The sequence below is a fragment of the Emys orbicularis genome, chromosome 5, assembly GCF_028017835.1.
Source record: "Emys orbicularis isolate rEmyOrb1 chromosome 5, rEmyOrb1.hap1, whole genome shotgun sequence".
Lineage (NCBI taxonomy): Eukaryota > Metazoa > Chordata > Testudines > Emydidae > Emys > Emys orbicularis.
The window spans coordinates 2814753-2832997 of NC_088687.1; the positions used below are offsets into that span (position 1 = coordinate 2814753).

At 50.6% G+C, this 18245-nt stretch overlaps 1 protein-coding gene across 1 annotated transcript in view; it reads right to left on the reverse strand.

Moving 5' to 3' along the window:
- Positions 1–18245, reverse strand: part of SRP72 (signal recognition particle 72) — a 54291-nt gene that overhangs the window by 7638 nt on the left and 28408 nt on the right. The window contains exons 6-13 of the mRNA XM_065404766.1: positions 16644–16675; positions 15868–15992; positions 15717–15774; positions 5401–5532; positions 3487–3615; positions 2463–2535; positions 962–1026; positions 21–116 (exon numbers count right to left, since the gene is read on the reverse strand). Coding sequence (XP_065260838.1) covers positions 21–116; positions 962–1026; positions 2463–2535; positions 3487–3615; positions 5401–5532; positions 15717–15774; positions 15868–15992; positions 16644–16675 — 710 coding nt within the window. The remainder of the gene's footprint in view (positions 1–20; positions 117–961; positions 1027–2462; positions 2536–3486; positions 3616–5400; positions 5533–15716; positions 15775–15867; positions 15993–16643; positions 16676–18245) is intronic.

Sequence of the window (18245 nt, forward strand, 5' to 3'; positions counted from 1 at the left end):
GTCTGCCCTGATCTACTTGCCTGGTATTCCTGGTACCAGTGGATAGCTTGCGTGAAGACCTCAATAGCACTGTCAATGTCTTCTTCATGACTGTACATCGTCACTAACGCAGACACCTGCAAACCCCAACAACAGTCAGCGTGCAGTCAAGGGACGGGCACTACTTGTAAGTGATCATTTAAAGATACTTTTCATAACATGTTTATTAAAAGAATCGCTGAAGAAAAAGGGAATAGAACGAACTGCTCCAATGGAATTTTGAAGCAGCCGCCTCCCCAGTACAGCCAGGACGTTACTGCAATGGTCGAAACAGCCCCGGAGAACTGTTGTTTAAAAGGTTTCCAATCAATGAAGGATAAAGGATGAGAGAATCACTGAACTGGGAAAGCCAAGGCTCCCACACCGTGCTCTCAACACCACGACGGTCGGCAGGGCGCTTGCTGCTGCTGGGGCCCTGGTGGGAGCTGAAAGGTCTTACGTTACCGGCTCCTCCTTCCTTTCTGTTGCTCACCGCCACATAAAGCAGCTTAAAAATGTGTTTGGTACTTTCCCAACATTGCTTACTGGGCAAGCAATTGCTGTAGTTGCCTAAGGGCTGTTAAGGGAGTGCTGTAGGAAAGGGAGGCAGGTCCATGCAACTGTGAATGAGAGGGAAGTTGTCCATTCTAAAAACAAGTTGGGGGACTCTGATGCAAGTTATTACCCTTTGTCTGGCTGGCTTTCACCACAATAAGTGAGCTATCTAAAGTCTAACATCTACTCTGAGGCATAATGCTGTGTATCAAAAATCTCAGCAACCAAGCCACACTGTGCAAGCAGACCAGCAGACTAAGACCAACGCTGGGCACCCAGATCTGAATCTCAGCCCAGGAGTAGCTCAGGAGACAGGAAAACAGGAACAGGGAAGGAACATGAAAAGGATGATGGTATTCTGGGATGGTGTTTGTTAACTGCCACTCACCATGCCTGGCTTATGCTTCAGCTCTTCTATACTCCTCAGAATGATGCATGCTTTGGTGACGCTGCCTTAGAGAAAGAAGGGAGAATAATGCACTTTAAACTACACAGCAATGCTTTCCCTGCCTCTGTTCTCCATCCTGGATCCCCCTACCCTCAGAGTGTCCCTAGGGAAGTCAGCATACACCAACTGGCCACCACACTCCTCTGCCTGCAGGGCCAGCTGCTGAAGAGGTTTTCTCCACTATTATTGTTAAGACAACACAATCGCTGGCCGTTCATGGAGAAGAAACGTCAGTCCCAACAGTGCTCTTCTCATCCTCAGACTAAACAGCCTTGGCAGCAACCCCAGCACCTGCTGGGCTCCCCACCTTGGTCTGCAGCACGCCCAAGGCTGCTACCACACGCAAAGGGCTCATCCCCAGCTCCAGTGCTAGCAGCAGTGGGTCGAGAGCAATGCTTTCCTTTCCTGCGGGAGGGAATGGAGCACCAGCAGCTGGGTGTATTTCAGAACCAACCTCAGTCAGCTCTGGCCTGCCTCTCCGCCTGATGCCAGTGCAGCTTCAATGGGAGCAAAGCTGGGCCAACAGGAAGTGCTTTGATCCCCTTCCCCATTCTCCCCCCTCAAGCCCTGCGGGGCCAGATCCTGCCCTCTTATTTCTCCTGAATAGTCCCACTGATTGCAGGCACTGCTGCCAGGCGACCATGGAGCACGGCCCATGCCAAGTACTGGATGTTGGGTAGTGCATATTTGAGGTAGCTTGAGGGGAACTTTAAAACTTGAGTGACATGCAGTCAGCAGCAGCCAACCATTTCAATACGCAGATCCCCAGCCTTCCCTGTATGTACTTCTGCGGCCACTCAGGAAAGGGTCGATCCCGCAGCAACCACATTAATACAAATCCCCCTCCCCCCGCCCGCGCTGACCCTCGGTGCCCAGCTGTCCTGCTCCCTCTCTCAGGTCACATCAGCCCATTGTAATGTGCTGAATGCCAGCTGTCAGCACGGTGCCCAGGGCTGCCCTGCACTTGTTCCACAGGCCCTGCCCCCTGGGGCACACAACCCCCACAATGCATGGACAATGCCAGGCTCAGGCAGGAGCGCTGATTTCCATAGGGCACCCCCTCGGCAAGAGGTACCATCCCCTAATTACAACCCCTTCCCCTGGTAACTCCTCTCACAGACATCAGAGGGACGGGGCAGCCCTGTCCAAGAACTGATCAAGAGACAAAATGGTTCTGGCCAAATGCAGAGGACAGCTTGCTTTAATGCTGCTCACTGTGAGGCGTGGAGATGCTGTCCCAGCCCTCCTGCAGGGCTGTGAAGCGCAGTGTTTGAGAAAGTATTTCTAACCCCACCCTGGATGGAGCTGCCTTGCTGGGGCTCACAGCAGCAAGAGGCCACTCTCAGTCCTGGCTCTCCAGACACTAAGACCAGTGACAAAGAATTGGGTTTTTTTACCTAGCATTAAACAAGCATTTCCCAGCACAAAAGGGCACTGGTACCTTGAGCGATTTTCAGCTGTGCCATTGTCAGCTTGATCTGCGCCGAGTCGGCAGGGCTCTGCTCCGCAAAGTCCTGAGAGCGAGAGACGCAAGGGCGTATGAGCATGTTCATGAACTCAGCGCGTCAGCCTTGGCCCGGGCCCGTTTTAAAACCAACTTCAGAAAGAAAAGCTCGACTGTGTCGTTTGAATAGCCAGGGAGGGAGCCAGTTCGAGTGGAACCACTCCACACAGAGTCCTGAATTGCTTCCATGGTCTGTGACTCCTCCCACAGCGCCGCCCCATTCCACCACAAGCCAATCCCAGGGTCCATGCCCTCACCGCACACAGCAGCTGCTCCCTCTAGGCAGGCAGCAGTCAAGTGCAGCACGTCAGGTGACACTTGACACCAGGACCGAGGCCTTGTTTACATGAGGAAGCTGCACCCGTATAAGTAAACCAGTTTAAAGTGTGAACACGACTTCAGTTTAAAACCAGCTTATTTCAGTTTAGCAGAAGTTGATTAGGAACAGGGCACTCTGAAACAAGTGTCTGCAGAGTCTTTGGCACCAGTTTAAACCCCAATTTTAAGTAAACCAGTGCAAGCTGTGCATGTAGACGAGGCCAGAGAAGGGCTGTGGACACCACCCTTTGGGATGAGAGGCCAGGAGAAGTGAACTCCTGCCTTCCAGAGGAGCGCAGCCCCAGGCACTAGCACCCACCAGGTCCCTATGGGGAGGAAAAGCAGCCCTAGCACCCCCGCCATAGTGACGGGGGTCATTTGCCAAGTGGGGCTCTCCCATTATAGAAAGAACACACCCTTCCTGATCAGAGCATGGGCGTGTACGTCTCTCTCCCAACCAGACCAGTCACTGCTGAGCCCTGCGTAAGCCACACTCATTATACAACGCAATGACCATTGCAGGTGGTTGAGCTAACATCCATTTCTGCAGTATTAATTGCCCCTTGTTAACTCCATCTGTTAGGTTCCAGTGCAGGAACAGCCCTCCACTCTCCAGAGCAGCAGGAGGAGATCAGTCACCCACCTGTAGGAGCTCTATTGCCTTCGCATGCTGCTTCTCTCGACAGAGCTGGGCAGCCTGGATTAGCACAGGTAGCAGGTGCTCGGGGTTCTGGGACTGTAAACTTGCTGACAGCTTGCGGCACTGATCTGCCTAAGGGACACAAGGGAACGTTTTCCTCAGTATTAGTGAACAGTCAGTGCGACTGTGCAAACCCCACAGAGAGAACAGGGCAAGGGGGCTAGTGGGGCCAGACACTGCCTGCCATCAGCTGATTCCAAGAGACACTGCCCCGTCCATTGAGGAACAGATTATACTGCAGGAGTGTCAAGAGGCCCCAGCGGGGAATGGGACATGGTGGCGGTAGAGGCTGTGCAAACAGGTAAAGTCACTGGCCCCAGGAGATTCCGACCCACAACTCCCACATGGCAGGGCCTGTGGGTGATAACCACAGCCATCACTCTGCACTCCTCTACATCTCTGTGCGCAGGCAGCTGTTACTACACTGGCCACAAAACCTCCTCGATGCCCCCTTGTGCTCCTCCTGCCAGCTTATTACAGCTGCCTAGACACTTAGGGCTTGTCTACGTTACCCGCAGGATCGATCCAGCGGGGGAATCGATTTATCGCGTCTAGTCTAGACATGATCAATCGACCGCCGAGCGCTCTCCCATCGACTCCGGTACTCCACCAGAGCGAGAGGCACAGGCGGAGTCGAAGGGGGAGCGCCAGCAGTCGACTCTCTGCAGTGAAGACACCGCGGTGAGTAGATCTAAGTACATCGACTTCAGCTACATTATTCATGTAGTTAAAGTTGTGTGACTTAGATTGATCCGCCCCCCTCCCCCCTCCCCCCACACACAGTGTAGACCAAGCCTTAGGCTGCAAGCAGTTTGGGGGCAGAGACAGTCTGTTATGTGCATCCAGTGCCTAGCTCAATCAGCATCAGAGCCTGTAGGTGCTACTGCAGTAATAAACACATTATCTGGGAAGAGACTCTCCAAGCGAGGTGCTGTGCAAGCCACCATCATATGAATTTTTCTCAAAGGTTCTCCCTTTTTTCCCCACCAGAATGTCTGTGTGGGAGAGGGAGGAGCTAGACACACATAGGGGGGTGGGGTCTGATTTTATTAAGAGCTCTGGAAATGGAAGGGGAACTAGGTGAAAATGACCAGAGCACCCCTTCTGCCAGATTCTGTCACAGACAAAGGATAAATCTCAGTTTCTGCCCACACGCAGCTCCAGGCATTTATTTCTTGCTAGAGTGCCTCAGAATCTCCCTCATTACAGGATCACACTGAAAGCTGCCATCAGCAGCCAGTGTGTAACCCCATGAAGTGCCTGCACAGGTAGCTCTCTGTGGTCTAGAAACCAGACAGTATTTTTGTTAGTTATTTAGACTTCTATAAAGCTTACCCATCCAAAGCACTGAGCTCATGGACCCCGATATTAGTACCAAATCCATTATTCCTGTGTTTTTGTTTTGGCAATGGATATTATTGGTCCTTGTTAACAAGAACAGCAGTATGCACATTTCCTCTTATAGAGCAATGCACAATTTCTTCTCAATCTGCACATACCCAGTTAATACGATTTTAATAAACAATACATTTACCAGGATAGTCACATAAAGTTTCCCTGATAGGTATTAAACATTATGGGCCAGATTTTTATTTTTTAAATGCTCATCTCCAATTTAGGCACCCATATGAATTGGCCAGATTATCAAAAGGCCTCAGCAAAAAGATTATTCTCAATAGGAGCTGCTGGGTGCTGAGCACTTTTGAAAAATCTAGCATTAAAATTCACTCCATCTCTGGATAACATCTTGACTATTTTGAGGGGAAAAGAACAGTCTATGGAGATCAACTAGATTTACATTTCTGCTCAATTAAACTCCTGTGACTGGTTGTAAATCTGTACCCAGCAGATCTCTACCTGATTGGTGTACATAGCCAGTAAAGCTTTGTTGAATTCGATGGCCTGGAGCTGTTTCTTGGAGAGTTTGTGCTCCACGCCTTCTGCATTGGTCAATTTCACCTTTTTCTTTGAGTCAAAGACATTTTGGTCCTGTAGGAAACAAAACCGAGATCAAGCCAAGTTCCACTACCTTCATTAAATGGTGATCTCTATCTGGGCCCCCAAACTGACTTCATCCTTCCCCACACCACACGCAGAACGTGCAAGGAACACCCACAGGCATGAGTTTCTGCCTTATTTGCCAGCACTGGGCAGCATAAAGAACACGAGAGAGGAGCCAATGAGGCACGGTGACTGGGAGGGGAATAAGATAGGAGAGCATAGTGTGGTTAAGCATCTATATAGCTCCATTATGGTGCTACCTGAGCACCTCACAACCTTTACTGTCTTTATCCTCAACACCCCTGTGAGGTAGGGCCATGTTGTTATCCCCATTGTACAGATGGGGAACTGAGGCACACATTTGCTTAAGGTCACAAAAGGAATTTGTGGTAGAGCAGGGACAGAACCTAGGTCTCCTAAGTCAGCACCCTTCCCTCTGGGCCACATATTCTGAGTCTCCCCTCACTATTCTTCACCATAAAAACATATTAAAAGTATGTAACTAGCCAAATCCTGACTTATAGAAATAGTATTTGCTTCCTAGAGCAAAGCCTTGCTAGACTTACTGTGAAAGAAACAAGACCTTGATAACTGCTGACACACATCAACCTTCATGCTTGTTTGTTCACTTGCAAGACCGGCTTTGTAGTTCTCACTAGTTTCTTATTACAAGAAGAGTTCACTCGCTTCACAATAAAAACACAAATTAACCAGAGTCGCAACCCTTTGGGAATGTTACATTACTTAGGTATTTATGTGACTTCCCGTGAGATACATACACAGAAGAGCGTTCAGCCTGGTTCAACCACGGATCCTCCAGGCTGTGAGATGAAGCGACTGGAGGTCCGGGTGAAGGAGACGACTGTGGTTCTGGGATATGAGGTCGGGGTCGAGAGGAAGACGTAGGGGAGCCTGAATTGACAGGTCCAGTAGAGTCGGGTACCAACACTGACGTGGCCAGGCAGGGACTACCAGTATGATATCTGCCTTGTCCCGGCGGATCTTGAGGAGCACCTTGTGAACCAGTGGGAACGGTGGGAAGGCATACAGCAACTGGCCCGACCATGTGATTTGGAAGGCGTCCGCTAACAAGCCCGGGCTGTGACTCCGGAAGGAGCAGAAGACTGGGCACTTTCTGTTGGTCCACAAAGCGAACAAGTCGATTCAGGGAAACCCCCAGGTGCAGAAAACGGAATGGATGATATCTGGGCGAAAGGACCATTCGTGAGACGGAAAACGCCTGCTCAAAGTATCCGCCAGGACGTTCTGGACACCTGGCAGGTACAAGGCCTAAAGGTTGATGGAGTGGGCTAAGCAGAAGTCCCATAGAAAGAGGGCTTCCTGGCAGAGCGGTGATGACTGGGCTCCGCCTTGCTTGTTCAGGTAGAACATGGCCGTGGTGTTGTCCGTTAGGGGAAGAAAGTGCAAGTGGGGAAGAAAGGCTTGGCAGGCGAGGCGGATCACCCTGAGCTCTCTGATGTTGATGTGCAGCAACAGCTCGCACTCATGTCATAAGCCCTGTGTTGTCAGGCTGCCGAGGTGGGCTCCCGATACCAGGGCAGATGCGTCTGTAACTAAAGTCAGAGTGGGCTGGGAGGGGATGAAACAGGACCCCGGTACCCACCATCTGAGGGTCCAGCCACCACAGCAGGGAGTAGAGTGTGCACTTCGGGACCGTGAGGACCATGTCTAGGATGTCGCGTCCCGGTCGATAGGCAGACGCCAGCCACGTCTGAAGCGGCCTGAGCCTGAGCCTGGCGAGTTGCACAACGTATGTGCAGGACGCCATGTGACCCAGGAGCCTGACACACTGTCTTGCTGTAGCGGTGGGAAACTTGCAGAGGCTGGTAATTATGCCTGCTATGGCAAAGCACCGTGCCTCTGGAAGGAAGGCTCTCGCTTGGTTTGCGTCCAGTACCGCTCCTATAAACTCTATTTTTTGATAGGGGCGAGGACGGACTTGCTGAGGTTTACCATGATGCCCAGGCGAGTGAATGTGTCCAGGAGTAGACGTACCTGCAACTGCATGTGATGATGGGACCGACCCCGTATGAGCCAGTCGTCCAGGTACGGGAAGACATGTACATGGTGTCGGCGGAGGAAAGCAGCCACGACCGCCATGCACTTGGTAAAGACGCGGGGGGCTGTGAATTGATAGTGCGTCTTTCCCACCACAAAGCGGAGGAAACACCTGTGAGGCGGGACAACTGAAATGTGAAAGTACGCGTCTTTCATATCGAGGGCGGCATACCAGTCTCCAGGGAAGGGATGATGGTGGCTAAGGAGACCATACGGAACTTCAGGTTGACGATGTACTTGTTGAGCTCCCTGAGGTCCAGAATAGGTCTTAGGCCTGCCTTTGCCTTGGGGACAAGGAAGTAGTGGGAGTAGAAACCCTTGCCCCTGAACTCCTGAGGAACTTCCTCCACTGCCCCCAGGACGAGGAGGGACTGAACCTCCTGGATGAGGAGTTGCTCGTGAGAAGGGTCCCTGAAGAGGGACGGCGGGTTGGAATGGAATTGGATAGAATATCCCATTTGCACCGTGCGGAGGACCCAACGGTCCGAGGTAATATGGGACCAGGCATGGTAGAAACGGGATAGACGGTTTAGAAAGGGATGACTGTCCTGGGTGAGAACTGGTAGTCCGTCCTCTGGCGCACCTTCAAAATGGGCGCTTAGGGCCCGGGGGTGGCTTAGACTGTCCTTGACCTTGTCCAGAGGGGGGGCGAGACGGCCTACGTCGGGAGTATCTGTTCCTCCGACGAGAAGGGTCCTGCCTCGGTCTCGGAGGGAAAGGACGTTGCTGGGTGGTCTGTGGCCTAAAGGGCTTCCTCTGGGTAACCGGGGTATGCATACCCAAGGACTTAATGGTGTTTCTCGTGTCCTTTAAGGTATGCAGGCGGGAGTCAGTCTGATCTACAAACAAGCCCTGGCCATCAAAAGGGAGGTCCTGGATGGTATGCTGGACCTCAGGCAGGAGGTCGGAGGACTGAAGCCAGGCATTCTGCCGCACAGCGACTCCCGACGCCAGGGTACGCGCAGCCGCGTCGAGGGAACCCTGGAGGGAAGTCCTGGCAACCAGCTTACCCTCCTCAGCAATGGCGCCCAGTCCCGTACGAGCCTCTGCTGGGAGAAGATCTTGGAACTTAAGGGCCGCAGACCAAGAATTAAAATTGTACCTGCTGAGGATCGCCAGCTGGTTAGCGATCTGCAGCGAGAGACCCCCAGTGGAATAAACCTTTCTCCCAAAAGGGTCCAGCCATTTCACGTCCTTTGATTTGGGAGCAGGCCCCTGCTGGCCCTGTCTCTCCCTGGCATTTACCGCGTCCACCACCAGCGAACATGGGGCGGGGTGGGTAAACAGGTACTCATAACCCCTGGTGGGAACAAAGTACTTCCGTTCCACTCCCTTAGCTGTGGGGGGAATGGAGGCCAGGGTTTGCCAGAGGGTCTTCGCATTGTTTTGTACAGTTTTGTTCATGGGAAGGGCCACCCTGGAGGGTCCTTCTGGGCCTAGAATGTCCACCATGGGGTTCTCGTCCTCCACAACCTCCTCAATTTGGAGGTTCATATTGAGGGCCACGCGCCTCAACAGCTCCTGGAGGACCCTAAAGTCCATAGGGGGTGGCCCAGAGGTGGACGTGCCAGCCACGGCCTCGTCAGGGGAGGATGAGAATGACTCCACCAGCAGAACAGGTGCGGATGGAACATCCTGATCAGACGTAGGTGGCTCCTCCTTGGCAGCTGGAGTAGCCTCTGTCAGAGGCGCTGAGTCTACAGCTTGATCCGTGTCAGGAGGAGGGAGGCTAAGGATTGCCTCAGGAGGCCTGTTGGTCGAGCGAGACGGTAGCCGGGCAACTGGGGGAGCGCCCTGGGCTTGATGGTATGCCCAGGGTGTCTAAAATTGCCACTGGGGTTGCCAGTGAGTCGCTGGAGGGACCTGACCTAGGCTTCCTGGGCCAGAGTGAGGAATGTCTGAGACCCCAGATGCCCTCTCTGACCTGCCCAAAGGAGATCTAGACCGCAACGGCCAAGGGGGGGCGGTGCGGGAGTGGATCAACGCAGGCACCGAGTATCTTGGCAAGTGCGGGTCACGCGGTGATCGGCGCCGTGAGGCTGATCGTGACCGTGACCGGTGCCACGATGGCGAGCGGTGCCACGACGTTGAACGGTGCCGCGACGTTGAACGGTGCCAGCGTGGAGAGCGGTGCCGTGATGATGAGCGGTGCCGCAACCGGGAGCAGTGTCGATCTGGAGAGCGGTGCCGCTGTGGCGATCGCTGACTCGGAGAGCAGGAACCCGCAGCACGCCGGAGCGAGCGGTGCCGAGGTCATAGATCGAGATCTGGACCTCGAGCGGGACCATGAATGCGCAGTTGACAACGACCTCGAGCGGCTCCGAGGTTCGAGACCGCGAGACCAGTGCCGCGAGTCATACCGGTGCTGTGAGTCAGACCGAGACCTGTGGCGGTGCCGGGACTCAGAAGGGCGCCGGAACTCCGAGCGGGGTTGAGATGCTGGTCCGGAGGCTGAGAGCCGGAACATCGCTGGTTTGCCCTTGGATGGCACCGGGACCCGAATTGGGGCTGGAGGCACCGGAGCCATCATCTCTATGAGGCCTCTCGCTGCCTCGAAGGTGTCCGGCATGGAAGGAAGAATGATCTCTTCCACTTGCACTGACTCGTGTGGAGGGGTGGTCTGAAGAGACCGAGGAATGGTGACTCAATCGGCGGTCTGCCCAGGGGCTTGCACCATCGGGCCCGTGACAACCGTCTTGATTCTACGAGAAGGTCCTCCCAGAGATTGTTTCTTGGCAGCAACCGGGGAATGGGAGCCGTGCCGAGGTGAATGTTTTTGCGGCCTGGGAGAAAGCCGGTCCCGAGACGAGCGCGGGATCTTCTGCGGTGCTGGAGCCGGTACCGCCGGAGGGGCGCTCCGCACCGAGGCGCTTGGGCCCACGTCTTGAGAGGGCCGGAGGGCCAACTGCATGAGGAGTTGCCTAAGATGGAACTCCCTCTCCTTACGCGTTCGAGGTTTGAACGCTTTACAAATCTTGCACTTATCTGCTTGATGGCCTTCCCCCAGACACCTGAGACAGGAATCATGGGGGTCGCCCGTGGGCATGGGCCTGCTGCAAGACTTGCAAGGCTTGAAGCCCTGAGACGGCATGGCATGCCCCAGGGCCCCGCAGGGCAGTTGTTGACAAGACCGGCCCCTTAACAGCTAAACTACACTTAACACTATAAAGGAAAGATTAACACCTACTAACTACTAACTATTTACAATGAAGATAAGAGAGAACGCTAGGGATAAGTGGAACACTTGACAAGACAAGAGACCACTGTTCCAACAACCGTCACAGGCGGTAAGAAGGAACTGAAGGGGGGTCGGGCCGGCAGGGGCTTATATACATGGCCATTTCGGCGCCACTCCAGGGGGCTCCCCAGCCGGCCCGACGGGTAGCTGCTAGGGTAAGTTTCCGACATTCGTGCACGCGGCGCGCGCACACACCTAACTGGAATTGATATGAGCAATCACTCGAAGAAGAACATGGACCTCTACGAGCAGATTGCTTGGGGGATGCAGGAGAAGGGGTACGAAAGGGACAGCAGCAGCACCAGGTGAAAGCAGGCCAGTGAGGCCAACAGTCAATGTGGGGCTGAGCCGCAGACCTCTCACTTTTACAAAGAGCTACATGCCATCCTCTGAGACCCCACCACCACCCCCTACAGCACTGTGGCTACCTCTGAGGACCCCGAGCCACAGATCCCTGCTGTGAACAGTGAGGAGGAGGAGGAGGTGGGTGAGGAAGAAGAAGAGGAATATGGGTCAGGCAACCGGTGGGATCCACCTGCACAGCAAGCCAGGACCTGCTTTTGACTCCACTGCCATCCAGCCAGTCCCACCAGTGGCGCACAGGTGAGCCTGATGCAGGGGAAGGAACCTCGGGTAGGTGTGTAGATAACTTTTCCATTACAGGTGTGGAAACAGAGAAAGAACTGACAGGAAGGGGATTGCAATGCATGACAGTTCATTAGCAAGAGTCAGGCTAACTGTAACCCTAATAACGCGAGATTTGTAGAAGCGAGGATTGTGTGAGGCAAGTGGGAAAGAACTGTGTGAGAAGTTGTTGCGACCTTGTGTAGATAATGTGTAGAAAATATTGTATATAGGCTAGAGTCAAAACAAGTGAGAAAAATAAGATATCAAGATGGCCTATGTATAAACAAAATGCAGCTGTTGCTTATTATTGTCTGTAATGAAAGGTATAAAGGTTTGCTGTAATTGTTTACCTGTAGAGAGACCTGCTTAGCTCTCTCCCTCTGCGCAATTGTGAGAGAAAATAAAGTATCTGACTTGCTGTACCCAAACAAAAAGTGAGAACTCTGTTATTCTCCGACACAGGGATGGCACCCCCAAAATGGCAGGACACAGCTGTTGACTTTTCATTACTTTACTCATGCTAGAAGAGGGAGTGGTACAACCAAGAGAGGTAGAGTTATTACCTGCTTTTCATTCCCCTCGAGAGTTAGGCCAAGGGGGCCAAGTGGAGCAGCCTGTTTATGTGCACCGGGAAGTCTTGTGAATCCTCCATCGAGATCTCGATGAAACTTTCATGGAGATGTCTGCAATCCCTTGCTGAAGGTTTCTAGAGAAGGCAGCCTTATTTCTTCCGCCGCGGTGGGACACTTTCCCATGCCAGTCAGTGATAACTTCAGCAGGCACCACTGGAGCGCACAGGTTAGCAGCACACGGACCCTGGCGGTGTCGGGACGCTAGCAGCAGCTTTGCTCTCTCTGCCTTTGTTACCCTCAGGAGTGAGAGATCAGCTAAAATCACCCCGCCTGTGGGAAATGGTGCCAGTGCTCAGTGCCACTGCCCTGTGCTACTAGAATGATGCCAGCGACCAATTCCCTCGGCATTTCCCCAAGCCCAGTGGGTCATACTCACCAGGCTGGTGCTGTGAGTGGGGCCGTGCACAAGCAATCCCAATCCCAAGCGAGAATATAGAGTTTACAACGTTGGGGGGGAAGGGGAGTGAGTTCAGCAGCAGTAGTTTCGCTCTCTGTAGTGAATGTGCTGACAATGTACCGCTGTGTGTTGTATCTTCAGCTGCTGCCACTGTGGCCTTCAGGGCTTCCCCCCCACACACCCACAGGACACCTAAGCCAGATGAGGAGAAGAAAGAAGAGGACTCGGGATAACATGTTCCATGAGACCCTGCATGCCAGCGCTGCGTCGGACCACGAGCACAGGGCCTGGAGGATGAACATTGCGGACAGCCTGGAGAAGGGAAGAGTGGAGAGGAGACAGGCCCAGGAGTCCCAGCAGGAAAAGGAGAGGGACATAATGGAGCTTCTCAGACAGCAAACACAGATGCTGCAGACTCTGCTGGACCTGCAGGTTCAACAAGCCTGGGCTCGCCTCCCTCTGCAGCCCATTGCGAACTCAATAGCGGGACCTTCCCATGACCCTCCCCCCAACATTCCATGCGGCATCGGGGTCGCTGTACTACCCCATCCCTCCACCTGGGGGGACACTGAAGACAATCGCAGCTTCACAGACAGAGACCTGTGAAGGCCATGGTTGGTGTACGTGTAGCTGAAATGGATGTGCATGTTCTTTCCCCTTCATTAGTTCTGTTCTCTTAAGTTTTTATTAGGTTTTTAATGTATTTGTTTTAAAATTGCATGGGGGATTTTTGCACTGAATTCTGTTACAGAATAAAATTATTTTGAACATAATTATTTCACAACATATACAACCGAATGCTCAGCAATTCTGAAACCCACCAATTTCCTGTTACTGCATAATGTCACACAACTCATAGATTCAGTCCCAATTAAAATTCATAGGTACATTGACAACATTACAGCAATCACCACAGGATTCCTACTAGGCCACAAGAGCACACCACTACCACCACCTACTACTCTAGCTCACTATTAAAATGGTCTTTCAAAATCTCGTTGAACCGCGTAGCTCCACACTGAGCTCTTCTAATAGCCCTTGTAGCCAGCTGTTCAAACTCAGCAGACAGCCGCTCAACCTCCACCATCCACCCTGGCAAAAACTTTTCCCTCTTTGCTTCACATATATCATGCAGGACACAGCAGGCAGCTATAACCATTGGGGTATTCTTCTCACTGAGATCCAGTCTTGTGAGTACACAACGCCAGTGGCCCTTCAATCAATCATTCTGTCATTCAACTGTCATTCTGCACCTGCTGAGCAGGGAGTTGAACTGTTCCTTGGTGCTGTCAAGGTGGCCAGTGCACGGCTTCATTGGCCAGGGGAGTAAGGGGGAGGCTGGGTCTCCCAGGATCGTTCGTGGTATTTCAACATTCCCTGTGGTATTCCACCTACCAGGAAAAAGTCCCTGCTTGTAGTTTTCTGAACAGTCCTGTGTTCTTAAAGATGCAAGTGTTCTGCACCTTCCCTGACCGGCCCACATTGATGTCAGTGAAGCATCCCCGGTGATCGACCAATGCTTCCATAACCATAGAAAAGTAGCCCTGTCTGTTGATGTGCTCAGTGGCAAGGTGGGCTAGTGCCAAAATGGGTATATGCGTGTTGTCTATCGCCCCACCATAATTCAGGAACCTCACTGCTACAAATCCATCAACCATGTCCTGTGCATTGCCTAGAGTCACAGTCCTGCGTAGCAGGAGGTAAATAAATAAATAAATAAATAAATAAATAATAAATAAATTAATGGAGATATCCTATCTCCTAGAACTGGAAGGGACCTTGAAAGGTCATCGAGTCCAGCCCCCTGCCTTCACTAGCAGGACCAAGTACTGATTTTTGCCCCAGATCCCTAAGTGGCCCCCTCAAGGATTGAACTCACAACCCTGGGTTTAGCAGGCCAATGCTCAAACCACTGAGCTATCCCTCCCCCCAATTATTATTTTATTTTATTATTATTATTTATTATTTTTTATTTTAATTTTTTTTTATTTTATTTAGGAGGTGAATAATGGACCTGCACGCTTGCATCACAACGGCCCTCAGGGTGCATTTCCTGGCTCCAAATTATTCCCGACTGACCAGTAGCGATCTGGTGTTGCAAGTTTCTGCAGTGCAATCACTACTCGCTTCTCCACTGTCACTGCAGCTTTCATTTTGGTGTCCCTGCGATGGAGGGCTGGGGTGAGCTCAGTGCACAGATCCAGAAATTTGGCCTTGTGCATCTGAAAGTTCTGCAGCCACTGCTCTTCATCCCAAACCTGTATTACAATGTGATACCACCAGTTAGTGCTTGTTTCTTGGTCCTAGAATCGGTGCCCCCGTCTGAAGCCACCACCACCAACCTTGAATTGGTTCTGTGTGTGTCCCACAGCAATCTGTCCTCCATGAAACCGTCATGCTCCCTATTCATTCAGTTCTTCTTGTGGCTCTGCAAATATTTGAGGATCTTGAGCCCAATGCTTGCAATGCTCATGACAATAGTGCAGAGGTAGAGTGAGACTAGATAAGAAATGACTCCTCCGTTATGCTATTTGTATAGTCTTTTCACATATAAAAATACTGTTGTGGCTGGGCACTTGATGTAAATTTCACTGTAGTCATCCATCAGGTTTTGAAGACAGCACAAAAGCTTCATGTCCACAATGTGCACTAATAGCTTCCACAATGCACTTTAGAAGTTAATGAAGCACAAGCACAGCACATCTAAATCCAGTATCTTCCCATTTCCCCAACTCCCTCAATCCTGTTCCAGAAAAAAATTCTCTCCCACACACACACCCTTAGTCTGGAAGCTCCAGTCTTCTAAAACCCGGATCCTGCACATTCCTAGGCACATATGTAACTCAAGTCATGCAAGCAGTATGACTGGCTCCAGTGGGACTCATTTGATAGAATTTATCTATGTGCAGGATCATTTTTGCAATCTGTGTTTGCAGGACTGGGGCCTATAAGGATAAAAATATAATGGAAATACCAGTGTAACAGCACAAACAGCAACACTATAAATAGAACTTTCATGCTAGAGTGCTTCTTCCACTTGAAAGCAAGTACTTATTTCAAAGAGAGATGCAACTCTGCAATCTTTCTGCACACAGAACCCCCCCTCAAAGCCAATGGAAGCTTCTGCATATGGTGAGTTCTGAGTTCATTCTCATTTCTTTGCAAAAATGCTTTAGAAAGAGGATGGGCAATTCTATACCTTGTTAATAGTGATGATGTTATTTGCAATGACAGCAATCAATCCCACGTCTGTCGGCCTGCAGAACAAATGAGAATGAAAAGGCACAGCTATTAGACAACAGCCTTGTCACATGTGGAAGGATGAGAGCTTGTTTGAATGAAGCACTTACTTTAATTTGATGATTTGATTGTAAAGCTGGAGAGCATCCTCTGTACGCCCCTGTAATTGCATGATATAGGCCATCTGACCGTGAATAATGGCCAACTCAGCCTCAATGTCTTCCTCAGTCACATCCTGAAGGAAAATTCAGACAAAACAAAGTGAAGCTTCCCCCTTCCTGTGCTCCCTGGCTTCAGCGTTTCGCAGAGGACCTGTTCCCTTTTTCCATAGATCTTGGGCAAAACCATCAGTCACAATCCCCACCACTAGAAGAGCAAAGCTTCAAAAGACACGATTACACACATTCACACCTTAAACCAAAAAATAGGGGCAAAAGGCAGAGCTACTTTTAACAATAGAAATTACCCTCCCAACCCACATGTGTGCAGTCTGCTTCCACCCTACAAACACACCAAAGTGTGCTGGATATGAAACAAAAATGGTGGGCCTGATTCACCACAGCCTCAACACCTCTGCAGTGGGTGTACCACCCATCCCTCTGATGTGGTAGGAGTACACCCACATTGCACTGGTGTAAGGGACTGCAGAAGGGGCAAGGCAGGAGACAGTCCGGCCCCAAGAATTTACATTTCAGCAATAGGCAGAAGGACAGCTCACACCTCAGGAGTGGTATTGTGAACATGAATTTAGGCAGATTGGTGACTCTTGTTGGGTATGATATTGCATAGCAATTTAACAAGCGATCACATGGCTAATCCCTGGGGCACTGCTTTGAAATACTTCGGTGTAAAATGCACATTATTCAGAGTAACAGCAACAACTTACAGAGTCTTCTGAAAGCGACTGGCGACACAGATCTAGAGAAAATAATTTGAAAGACAAATTTAAAAAGGGTTAATTCTTACCTACAGGAAAGCACAGAACAGGACGATGGCAGGAATGTTTGTTTATATCATGTGCCATTGTGGATACTAAGTGAGGCTCCTACAAAGTTTCACGGGTACTTTTTAATGCAAGAAAGTAAGGAAATGACTGGGTGCGTGTGGGAGAGAGATAAGATCTACAGTGAAATTTTTAAAAAAGTCAAGAATGCAGGAGACATTGCTCCTCCAGAACTCTTTTTGAGTACTCAGGTTTTCACTTGTTTCTCTCCTTCCCCTGTTCATTTTCTTTAAAACTAGTTTAAGATCGTTCATGAAATAGCTCTCCCCACCATAACTACTTGTCACTCATATGACCTTACCCAGACTTAAAAGACTGATGTAGATTTTGTCCCTCTCCTTTGTGCAGTGCTGCCTCACTAGTTCCTTCTCGTTTTCATCCCCACTTTTATTCCGAGTCTACTCTTCTCTCTCACCTACTGCTCAGTAAGCAGTTTTGCAGTGTGATAAAAGCAGTGAAGCTCTGTGTTTTCCTAAAGATTACTGTCTCAGCGCCTGGATTAACTAACAGCAGAAAGAACATGCACTAAGAAGGGCCTGCAGTTGGTCTAGCTCCACACAACTGTAACTAAGGGCATGTCTCACACTTACCTCCGGAGTGATTGATCCAGCGAGGGTCGATTTACCGCGTCTAGTGAATACGCAATAAATCAAACGCCGAGCGCTCTCCCGTCGACTCGGGTACTCCACTGGAGCAAGAAGCGTAGGCAGAGTCGACGGGGGAGCATCAGCAGTCGATTTATCGCAGTGAAGACACTGAAGTAGCTGAAGTTGTGTAACTTAGACCGACTTAGCCCCCTTAGACCCCTCTCCCCACATTGTACACCAGGCCTAAGGTCAAGACTGAACTGTGTTATTTATTACCATGGTATCCGACAGCAAACACATCTGAAGGGTTCCCATTATGTTCCACAATTAGATCATAAAAAAGCAAAATTACTAAATAGGAATGTACACAACTAGCACTCCTGATTCCACAGTAACATTATAGATTAGATATTGAACCAAAAAATTATGTTAGAAGTACATTAAGGTTGCAAAGTCAAGCACTCCAAAGTCAGGAAAGGCCAGAATTAAGGTTGCCTGTGCAAACTTAACTCAGCCCCTTTCCTCAACTGGTTGCACACAGACAGAATCTTCAACAAATTTAGCTGTAAAACTAACAAACCTCTAGTAAGCCTGTGAGAATTGAGATTTTCAGAGCTGTATAGCTTGGGATGACATAAGGCACATCCATGACACCAGGGCAACCCCTTTGCCAAGTACTGAATCCTTGCTCTGTCGCTTGGACATGCTAGAACTTCTCAATGAAACTGCTGTAAGCATTGTTTTTTAACATGGGCAAACTAAGGTATTGTTTCTTACACTCCTTCCTGGAAATGGCTGAACTGTTTATACTGAGGTTTTCCAAAAATGCCAGGCCTGAGGCAAGCACCTGGCCTGGAAAACTTCTGAATGACTATAGTCTGGCAAAGTTATAAGCTAC